We start from the raw sequence: 12021 nt of genomic DNA on the forward strand, positions 1-12021 counted from the left end.
AGAACAGGTAACATTATACATTTAGCTTGTAAGAAAAGGTCAGACCAATCGAATGGGTAAATATTGTTGTACAAAAATAGTAATATGTATGGTATTAACAATGTACAGGTATAATAGTATGGTATTAACAATATATAGGTATGATAGTATGGTGATCACACAGGTAATGTGTATGGTATTAACAATATACAGGTATAATAGTATGGTATTAACAATGTACAGGTATAATAGTATGGTATTAAGAATATACAGGTATAATAGTATGGTGATCACACAGGTAATGTGTATGGTATTAACAATATACAGGTATAATAGTATGGTATTAACAATATACAGGTATAATAGTATGGTATTAACAATATACAGGTATAATAGTATGGTATTAACAATATACAGGTATAATAGTATGGTATTAACAATATACAGGTATAATAGTATGGTATTAACAATATACAGGTATAATAGTATGGTGATTCACAATATGGTATACAAGGTATGATAGTATGATCGTATGGTATAACCAATATACAGGTATAATAGTATGGTATTAACAATATACAGGTTAATTAGTATGGTCTTAAACAATATACAGGTATAATAGTATGGTGCTTCACAATACAGGATAATAGTATGGTGATTCACAATCAGGTAATGATAGTATGGTTAATTAACAATATACAGGTATAATAGTATGGTATTAACCAATATACAGGTTATAATGTATGGTATTAACAATATACAGTATTAGATAGTATGGTATTAACAATATACAGGTATAATATGCAGTATTAACCATATACAGGTATAATAGTATGGTATTAACCAATATACAGGCTATAATAGTATGGTGATTCACAACATGTAATGTGTATTATACAAATATTATGGTATTAACAATTATTTACAGGTTCTAATAGTATGGTAAATCACTACAGGTATAATAGTATGGTATTAACAATATACAGGTATAATAGTATGGTATTAACAATATACAGGTATAATAGTATGGTGATCACACCGGTATAATAGTATGGTATTAACAATATATGGAATGGTTTCCCGTTTAATGTAACATATATTTCACGAGGATGACAGACTATCGATATTTTCACGCATATAGTTATATGTTGTTATAAGATTCTCTTAGAAATAAAAAAAAAAAAAGCCTGAAAAATGAAAAACGATCTGTGACATCAAACACCCTCGCTAGATATGTTGGACACGTCGTGTCCTTGGACGACAAGAATACTGTTTTCGGTTGTTCCCAAACACTGAACAATGTTCTTAGCCCCAGAAAACTGTGAAAAATGCACAGAATATATTCGGACGGGAAGAACATAAATGGCTGCGATGTACTGATATAAATCTTCCATACGTCTGAAATTTATTCATATTTTTGTTCAATAAACATCCTTGATTTTGGAAATTCCTGATCTGTAGTTGAAAAAGTATCTAGCCAACAAAGATTAACAGAAAATATCTTAAAATAGAGCTTTGCGTATTGATTAAGAGTAATTTATGGCGTACATTTTCTTGTTGTCTCCTCTGCTTGCGAGACAGTCAAGAGATCTAAGTTGATGTACTGGCACCACCTGTGACTGGTTAATACGAGGATGTTAAACATAGTACAAACGAAAAGGATTGGAGATACAGATGACCTATTGATAAGAGGATAATGAATGAGTTTTGTGGACACCGTGTTTGTGTTCCTGTCACGAGCCTGGTGATAGGACGAAAATTTACAGGAACATGTTCTATGTAGTTCCTGAATCGACAAGAACCTTTGCACCCGAAGACACTCCAGGTGTTATGGACAGCATAGCTAAATTTCACTTATGAATATGTTGAAATGCAGTGGTCCGAGTGCCCTGAGGTAAGCGACGATCGGATTCTATGTATGGCCACTAATGCAATTATAAATAAAAATAGAGGGCGAAATATAAGTCCAAGTTCACCACTGACTTTATTAACAAAATGGGCGCCACGTCTGTACAACTAATGTTAATGTACTGTTCTTTGTAATACACCGTACTTGGTAATACACTATACTTGGTAATACAATGTACTTTGTAATACACTGTAATTGGTAATACACTCTACTTGGTAATACACTGTACTTGGTAATACACTGTCCTTGGTAATACACTATACTTGGTAATACAATGTACTTTGTAATACACTGTAATTGGTAATACACTCTACTTGGTAATACACTGTACTTGGTAATACACTGTCCTTGGTAATACACTATACTTGGTAATACAATGTACTTTGTAATACACTGTACTTGGTAATACACTGTCCTTGGTAATACACTATACTTGGTAATACACTGTCCTTGGTAATACACTGTAATTGGTAATACACTGTAATTGGTAATACACCCTACTTGGTAATAAACTGAACTTTGTAATACACTGTTCTTGGTAAATCACCGTACTTGGTAATACACTCTAATTAGTAATACACTCTACTTGGTAAACACTGTACTTGGTGATATAATGTATATTTCCTGGGGATATGAAAAGGTTTATAATCCAGTCAAATAACAATCACAAATATCCAGATTTTTTATTACGTGTGTTTTTGTTTAATAAACATTATTTCGCTCTCCCAAATACATGTAGTACATCTCATAAAGGACGGTTGGGATTCCTGTAGAAAACATCATAATCTAGAGACGGTGATACGGGCGGAAATTTACCAGCTATTTCTCGTTCTTCTCATGACATGTCCCGTGTGACTACATTCTGGAACAACCTTGACATTGTTTCTGCCATTGGAGTTCATGTTGTTACAAATGTTGGTCAGGGACAAATAGTAATGTCGTAATTAATCATTTTTGCAGTAAACATATATGCGTAGATGCAGCCCTCATGGAGTTTATACAAGATAACGGAGAGAACAGAGCGGTCGATGTTACACCCATCTCCGCCATTTTCACGATGTCCTGTCACCGACAGAGTACCTGCCCTTTTTATCGAAATCGCCACAGGGATGCGCAGAAATCGTTTGTTTTGAAAAGAAACATTTACGTTTGACTGCGCATTTCATCCATGGTGATATGACTGTCTCCATGACGCCAGTTCGTCGGTTGATGAGCAGCCAATCAGTGTTCAATTCTCGGGTATATTCGTAAAATATCGGCTCGTCCCGGACACTTTGCGTGACAATGTCCTTTGTGGCTTTAGACTTGAGAAGCTCCCTGCTATCCAGTACAATGATCCCGCTTTTAGCAGACCGCGCAAGATCAAACAGGATGTTCAAGCTACCGTCAGAATTAAATCGGAGTGAGGATCCAACCCACATAACGAAATCATACTCTACAAGCACTAGGTCTAAAATTATTGGTTTCAAAGCGCCTGATTCGATCCGCTGAAGCTGAGCAGGATATTCGAAGAATGGAAATCGACGTATTTCCATGGCAACATCTTTAGACCAACTATACAATGTATCGTTCTGTGTCTCAGTCAAACCAATGTCATAGAATATCACATAAATGCTAGGATGTTGTCGTGTCAAATTCACTAACACAGTCTGTAACATGATCATCGATTGGTCGAAATTATGCGCATGAGCAGCGGAGACAATGACAGGTAGATCTTCGACTTCTTTTACAGCGGGTATAAGGGGAGGGATGTATTCTTCTTCTGTGAAGCATTTGAGTTTTTCTTTAACTAAGGTCGACATCACAATTAAGAAAAGGACCGATATAACAAAGAGACCTAATGTCACCAATCCAATAACTGGTGGAGCACATCGTGTTTCCATAATACTGAAAAACAAAATGAAATGGTGATCAAGAATACACAGCGGGTACCATTATAGCTCTATGGTCGTCAGGAAATAACATAATTCTAGAAATAAAACTGCTGGACACTTCTCTATGTGACAGTGCTTCATGAACACTAGACTTTTCCCATTCTTCGTGTACCTTTTCAAGGGTCGTGAAAGTCACTCTTTTGCTTGAGGCAGATTAAAATACGGTTTCGTCTCCAAGTGAAGTATTTAAGGATATATTCACAGGTTTTCGCGAAGATAAAAGTTTATCCTGGATAATCAAGTTTATCCTGGAGATCAAAGTTGATGCTGGAGATCAAAGATTATCCTGAAGATCAAAATTAATGCTGGAGATCACGGTTTTATTGTGAAGATCAGTTTATTCTAAATATCACAGTTGAAGACGAAAGGAGACGAAAGTTTATCCTGAAGATCACACACAGTTTATCCTGAAGGATCAAAATTGATGCTGAAGATCAAATTTAATCCTGAAGATAAGAGTTTAATGTGAAAATCACAGTTTATAGTGAAGATCAAAGTTTATCCTGAAGATAACAGTTTATTCTGAAGGTCATAGTATATCAATCATGAAGGTCACCCAGTGATCAGATTTCAGCAGACATGCAAAGTTATTATTTTCATTAAGATTAAATCTGTTTAACCATCAATGACAAGGAGTTATGTGACTGCTCAATAAGCACATGAAGTGACACTTGCGTGGAGTCTTGTAGATACTGACGAAGGTTTAGCACATTCGAGGAAAATCCAACAACCAACTAATTCCATGCAAGCAGTTCCGGGTCGTCTCTGGTCTGGATCAGCATCACGGAGTATTTGATTTGACTTCAAGTATGTTTTACTGAAGTGGATCAAAGGGACTTAAAAGAAGTTCTTACAACTGACTCCTCGATACTCCGGGAGTTACGTATTCACTCTCTGAACAGGAATGTGCCAAAGTAAAGTTGAAGGTTCAGTCACCGACATCTTGTGGGAAAAATAAAAAGACAACATGTATTTTCAAAGTAAAACATAAAAGAAGTTACTTTCTCGAGACACACGCATGCACAACATTGCCCTTACGAGAAGTGCCTTTTTTATATTGTATGTATATACAGTATATATATATTTGGATAAAAATCAAACATGACATCACACTTGATTCTCATTACTAAGCTAAAATATTTTGATGATATATGTTTTTAAAACTGTAGCGTATCATAATAATTGCACACAGTACTATTTTCCAGTTTTTATAATTGTCTATTATTGGCAATAGATTGGTATTCATAAAACACCGATCTTATTTGGTCTGTTGAGCTTGAATAAAATGAACACAACAAAACCAATCACCATTGTGTTGTCTGGTGTGTGGGACAAGGATATCAGACTTGTCGTGTAACATGGCTGTCTAGTGTAATGTATTGATTCGAACCCCCTAATACTACCCGATTAACCGTTATACATGTAGCTCCAGGATTATATCATGAAATAATAAAGATTTAATAACCATTATTTTCTTGTATAATGCATGTGCGTCTTTGAAATATGTGTACCGTCGATATTCGATCAAAACAACTACTGTTTCACGCGGTAATATTCCCACAGACAGACAGTGAGTTGCCTTGACAACATCCTTGATGTAAACAAGTACAGGTACTCACCCGTGCATGACCCCCGCGTGTGTTAATGGAGCCGGGAATATGCAGCTACATTCGATGTATCAGCAGTTCATTTTACCAATCAATTCTTCGTCGAGATGACGCCTCTGTCTCAGATATTTCATACAAGGTAACTCAATATATTATTAACTACCGTGGTCTTTATATCATACACAGCAAATAACTACAAACTAGTCAGGCTTAATTAGATTATAAGGCCGGGTGGTTATCGAGATGATATATTGGTCTACGATGTATAGATTAAAAAAAAACCGAGGTGCACCTTCTACAAAAACCGCCTTTATGATTAATAAGTTATATGATATCTTATTTTCTCCTTACTGACATAACGAGAATCGTATGTGGTATTAAAACTAAATAAGAAACTTTAAAACATCGCTGTGTAACCTAAGGACAACACAGTCAAAGAGGATACAAGAGAGACCGGGACTTTGGTTATCAGGGCTTTGGAAGGAGTGAATGGGATCTAACAGAACAGTCCCATTCACTCCCTCCAAAGCCCTGATAATCTCACATGTATTTTATTTATACGATCTATTCCTCTCAAATTAAACCCATGGGACTTGTTCCCCCAGTAGCCTGATGTATACACTGTATGGGTTGGCTACAGATCGGGCAGAAACAGGCGGGCGGCTTGTGCATTATTTTTTTTTTCATACGCGTAGAATGATGTTAATCTGGTAAAATTCGTGGACAAATGAAACCGGTTAAATTTGGTAGTTTCATTGAGTTTGATTTGAGAAGAAATTGAAATATTTGAAGTAATAGCCTCTTTAAATCAAAATCATTTCACAATAAAAACGTCATAATAACGCAATGGTTCTCAATCAGAATCATTGCTGCGTTTGATTAATCCGTAGCGCTGTGTGAATTCCTCGACGTTGATCAAAATAGTGTAACAATCACGCCATGTTATATAGACTACATGTCCGCGCTCAAAGCAAACTTCATTTTATTTATCTTCACAAAATTAGATGTACAGAGAAAAATATGTTTACAACAATGTACAAACAAAACAAATTTGATTGCATGTGGAGGACAGATCATGAGAATTTTTTAAACATATAAAAATCTCCAAAACTTCTGATTTTTTTTTTTACATTTTTTTAGTGTCCTTTTTTTCTGAAAATTTAATAAACTTTGGTAATTCGTATGACAAATTCTGTTTTTATATTCAATATTTTGCCATCTCCCAGTTACTACTATAAATTTATGATAACAAGTTCTAAATTTACACAATAACCTTCGCCTATTCTCATTTGATATTTCTAAATAATTTTCAAAATCACAATTATTTTTATATATTCTATAACAAACAGATTTAGAGGAATTAAAAACTTCACTGCTAAACTTCTTGTAAGAACTGGTCATCTAATATTTGTTTTACAGATAGTTTTACAAATTCTAGGTTAATCTCATAAATATACCCCAGGTTAACATGGAGATAATAGGAGATTGCGCCGCCAAATGTGAATTATAAAATAGAACACATCTATCATTGAGAGGGAATGCTTTCGAACTTTTGGCGACATACTTATGGACTTAACACACCTGTATTTAAACCATCTACATATGGTCACCGGTCAACACTAGGTAATAACATCAGTTCTATAACTCTTGTGTCGACTACCCCATAATTCATTGGATTATAATTTCATACATTATTCAATTACGTAACTCAAAATGAACTTATGAAATGAGATAATTAATTCACAATACTGCTGTCAATCCTGTTTTACCATGTATTATTGTTATCCATTTGTTAATGTTCATAGATAGTGTCTGCACTGTACTTGTTATGAGAATAAACTTTTGGTTTGTTTTTGTTTAACGTCTTATTAACAGCCAGGGTCATTTAAGGACGTGCCAGGTTTTGGAGGTGGAGGAAAGCCGGAGTACCCGGAGAAAAGCCACCGGCCTACGGTCAGTACCTGGCAACTGCCCCACGTAGGTTTCGAACTCGCAACCCAGAGGTGGAGGGCTATTGTTAAAGTGTCGGGACACCTTAACCACTCGGCCACCGCGGCCCCTGAGAATAAACAAGTGTCATTGTAAACAACAAGGAGACTCCGATCATGGTTCCATTATATGCCAACGAAACGATGTAAAACTGACAGAACTATATACAGCAGCAGAGTCATCACCTAATTAGTGTGTTTTAATTACAGTGTGTATGTATTGGTAAGTTGTGTATTGGCAAAATCAATCTGAGGTAAGTTATGTTTATATTTAAAATACTACCTATCTAGTGGATAGAAGCTCATTAATTTTTATTTTGAGGTTTGTTGTTTTTTAAACACTGTTATAACGTTTTAGTAAACTTTTTTTGTATGAAATATTCACTAGGTTTTATCTGTTGATGTTTTTTTTATTAATTCCATTTTTGTAGAGTGTTATTTGTAATAAGATAACAAAGCTGACTTAATTGTACATGTTTTCAACCACTATGTACAACTTTAAAATAAGGCAAAAAGACCGTAATTGGTTAAACACATTTAATTTCAATTTAATCGAACTATTTCGGATCTTGTAAATAACATTACTCTCTCTCGTAGATTGATCTAACAGATCTATGATATATCGGAAGCGTCAGAAATAAAAAACAAATGCATAACTTTGTTTGGGTACACATACAAGTGTTAACTGCGTTCGTTTGATTTACCCTATTCCGATAAATTACACGAGTGTACACAAGTAAACATTACGCCCAACGCGGAAGTATTCCACAGGTAAGTCAAGTTTTATTGATACAGATAACTGATATACAAACCAAGACCATAGCGTCTTTAAATTTGATCAGTATTATATTCTCTGTGCAATATCAAAAGTAGAAGCCCCCGACAAATAGCAAAGAAAGTAAAAAGGTTGACACTTCAGGATTTACCTGAGATGAACTTTCGTGCATCCAACTGTATGTACTGTAGACGTGTGTTTCGTGTATTGAGAAATTGATGCATGACATGGAGAATATAACACGTCTTCTGACTAACAACCTCTATGATCGTGTAATGTTTAATGCTTGGCTGCGAGGGAATATCTAAAATATATTATAAAACAGGCGAGCCTCTGTACAGCTTCCATCTTTTTATTCTTCTTTTCAACTATCTCCCAAAAACGGATTCGGAGAATCTGGTCAGGTATAAAATAATAAAACATGCTGAAGTCCTACTATGCATCAATCTGTTTAAAATACCATCTTAATACACTGCGTTATGAAATACGATAGTTTGTAAATATGATCTGTATTTTAATCAGATCGTAGATGCATTGACCAAATTTCTGTGTCCAGTGCCTCTAGCACATCGTAAGACCCTCTAAATCAGCTGGAAAAAAAGGGAAAGAAACCTTTAAATCCGGGCATTTTTTTTTACACTTTGTGTTTAAAAAAGCATACGAGTATATAGAATACTACACTTGTCATTTTCCTCCTTAACCTTTCAGCAATACCTTAATATATAGTTACACGTAGTGTATGTTAGCGGCAATAACATATAAATGAATATACAAGCACATGTAATTCAATAAATATTTTGAAAAAAAAACATACGTTTAAGACGCTCACAATTTGTTATTTTGAAACTTATTTCCCCTGGATATATCCCATTGTCAGTCCATGTGAATGGGTTTGCTAAAAATGTAACTACGTGGGTTCTTGCTTAGAATTAGAATTACAATGCATTTATTGTTGATATACGAAAACATGAACTTTTACACTTAAGCCTTGATGTCAATTTTCTTTAGTTTCATCGGGGTAAAATTAATTTTTCTTTGTTTTCATGGTAAATACTCAAATGTGATTGGTCGAAAAATTCTTTTCATTCTTCTATGAAAGAAATTCCGAGAATGGCGCGAAACATGTGACGTCACAATACGACAATTGACGTTGCGTATTGATTTGAGAAAAAGAATCCCATTTAAAACCAGTAAATTGTACATAAAACATGTTTTAAATTAGAAAATCATATTCAAAAATGAATTATAAGCGTTGATGTCAAGTATTTTTTAGTTTCATCGGGGTATGAAACCAAAAAAAAAATGACATCAATGCTTAAATGAAAAAAAATTTGTTTGCAAACTGTATGAATCCGCTTGATTCTTACAGAAGTTTGCAAACAAATTTTTTTCATATCTCTCTGAAACTAAAAAATAATTGACATCAACGCTTATAATTAATTTTGAAAATAATTTTCTAATTTAAAACATTTTTTATGTACAATTTTACTGGTTTTATATGGTATTCTTTTTCTTCAAATCAATACGCAACGTCAATTGTCGTATTGTGACGTCATATTTTTCGCGCCCTTCTCGGATTTTTTTCATAGTGGTATGAAAAAATATCTCAACCAATCAGAAAGCCGCATTCTGCTTACCCACAACGGAAAATTAATTATATTTAAATATAATTTTTGGCAATATATTCACACCTTGGGTTAAATATGGTATATGTGAGTCATAAAATGATGGGAAATGATTTTGACAAAATCAATCAAATGAAAGTAAATGAGTTATATACATCCTTTCTAAATTTGCTGGTATTTCATTTTTTCAGGAATTGCTGTCCTTTAATCTTACCATGGCTTTCCATCAGTCACCCAGAAGCGCCACAGTCTTCAGAGATGATAAACTGCATACAGATTTCCAGACGTCCAATGCGGAGTTTACCTTGGAGATTTATAAGCGTTTGACTAAAATGTCCACAGACGGAAATTTGTTCTACTCGCCTTTCTCAATCTCCGCCGCCATGTCCATGGTTTATCTTGGTGCCAGGGAGCAGACGGCAGACCAGATGATTCCCGCGCTTAGTATTCAATCCTTAGGTCAGCGAGTGCATGATGCTTATGAGGATTACTTGAAGGTGGTTTTAGGTAAAAGCGATAATGTCACACTTCATATTGCCAACAGACTATATCCTAACAGTAAGACGGACATTGTACCATCTTTCATTGAGCTATGTGCTAAGCACTACCAAGCTGACACCAAAACAATGGACTATCGACAATTTGAAGCTGCAAGAAAAGAAATTAACGAATGGGTAAGCCAGCAGACAGCAGAGAAAATAAAAGACCTTCTTCCTGAGGGATCTCTAAATCCATTAACAATGATGGTATTGGTAAATGCCATCTACTTCAAAGGTGACTGGGAGACACCATTTGACGACAAAGTTACTAAAGATATGACTTTCCATAACCTTAACGGTCAACAAAAGACTGTGAAAATGATGATTGAGAAAGCTACAAAATTTCCGTTCAAACAAGATGATGAATTAAAATGTAAGGTTTTGGAATTGCCCTATAGAGGAAATGACCTCTCAATGGTCATTATTTTGCCAAATGATATAGACGGATTACCTGCCCTTGAAGAGAAATTAACCCCTTCCGTAATTAAAGGACTTACGACAAAAATGCCACCTATAAAAGTGGAAGTGTTTCTACCAAAATTTAAACTTAAATCGAGATTTGAGCTTTCAAAATTGTTCCAGAGCATGGGAATGACAGATCTGTTTGATGGATCCAAAGCCGACCTGACTGGCACAGACGCTTCCAAGATGTCGTATGTGTCCGCCATCTTTCACCAAGCTTTTGTAGACGTAAACGAGAAAGGCACCGAAGCAGCTGCAGCAACAGCCGTTGTAATGATGTTTGGAATGGCTCGTCCAACAACGCCAATACAGTTCAAGGCCGATCACCCATTCATGTTTGTCATCAAAGACAATCGATCCGACACAATTTTGTTTGTTGGAAGGTATGTCGATGTCGTTTAAACGCCAGAAAGGGACGAATCACGAAGATAAATATAGAGGACCTTGTATTACCTATCACACACCAGACTTTATGTACTGATATACGTTTAGTGCAATGGAACTTTCCTGGCAGCTACAGTTGGTTCTGATGTTTTCACTGTATAGTCTTATAAACTATTGTCCACGTCCACTCGTGGTGTAAAATTCGGATACCAAAGTATGTTCAAATTAACTTTACACTCATTTATTTCTTGTATGTATTTTCTTATAACTTTTTGCCATCTGTTCAAGAAGGATTCTTTTCTGGTGATGTATCTTATTGTCTTTTTTTTATGTTTAATTGGTAATTGAAGGCGATGTATACCCCGGTATGTGTATACCTGGTCTGCATTGTTAAGGAGTCTAGACAAAAGTAGAAACTAATTTTATAATTAATTTATCAGCGTGTTCTGATCACAGTGAGCGATGTTGAGGTTTGAATTTCTTGATTCTTGTAATGCTATTTAAAGACTGCAATTTCCGAACACATCATAAGACTTCTTACATATTTCTAAAAAGGTGAGAAAAACATCGTATCTGCTTATTACTTCCCATGTCATAAGTTTTGATGTTCGATGTTCAGAATTTATTAAAGTAATAGAACGCATGATAAACGACAGGCTGTGCGCACGATTACATCTGTTTAAAAAAATCCTCTGTCATAAACACAGCCACGCGCGCGTATGCATATTTTCGGTGTGGGGGGGGGGGGGGGGGTGCAAAAAGTAGGTACGTTGTAAGATGTGTAATACTTTTTCATTTGAAGGAAAATATTAACTCCGA

General features: G+C 35.1%; 2 protein-coding genes across 2 annotated transcripts; one reads left to right on the forward strand and one right to left on the reverse strand.

The window, feature by feature from the left end:
* Window positions 1–1944: 1944 nt before the first annotated feature.
* LOC117341935 lies at window positions 1945–4344 on the reverse strand. Its single transcript, XM_033903810.1, has one exon. It carries the CDS (start codon window positions 3769–3771, stop codon window positions 2941–2943), a length of 831 nt encoding a protein of 276 aa, XP_033759701.1. The 5' UTR covers window positions 3772–4344; the 3' UTR covers window positions 1945–2940.
* Window positions 4345–8124: 3780 nt separating this feature from the next.
* On the forward strand, window positions 8125–11820 carry LOC117342606 (leukocyte elastase inhibitor-like). Its single transcript, XM_033904803.1, has 2 exons — window positions 8125–8188; window positions 10009–11820. Exon 2 carries the CDS (start codon window positions 10033–10035, stop codon window positions 11218–11220), a length of 1188 nt encoding a protein of 395 aa, XP_033760694.1. The 5' UTR covers window positions 8125–8188; window positions 10009–10032; the 3' UTR covers window positions 11221–11820.
* Window positions 11821–12021: the final 201 nt, after the last annotated feature.

This window comes from Pecten maximus, chromosome 14 (assembly GCF_902652985.1).
Source record: "Pecten maximus chromosome 14, xPecMax1.1, whole genome shotgun sequence".
NCBI classification, from domain to species: Eukaryota; Metazoa; Mollusca; class Bivalvia; order Pectinida; family Pectinidae; genus Pecten; species Pecten maximus.

Coding starts and splice junctions, on each gene's coding strand:
- LOC117342606 (XM_033904803.1), top strand. CDS start 10,033: ATGGCTTTCCATCAGTCACCCAGAAGCGCCACAGTCTTCAGAGATGAT.
- LOC117341935 (XM_033903810.1), bottom strand. CDS start 3,771: ATGGAAACACGATGTGCTCCACCAGTTATTGGATTGGTGACATTAGGT.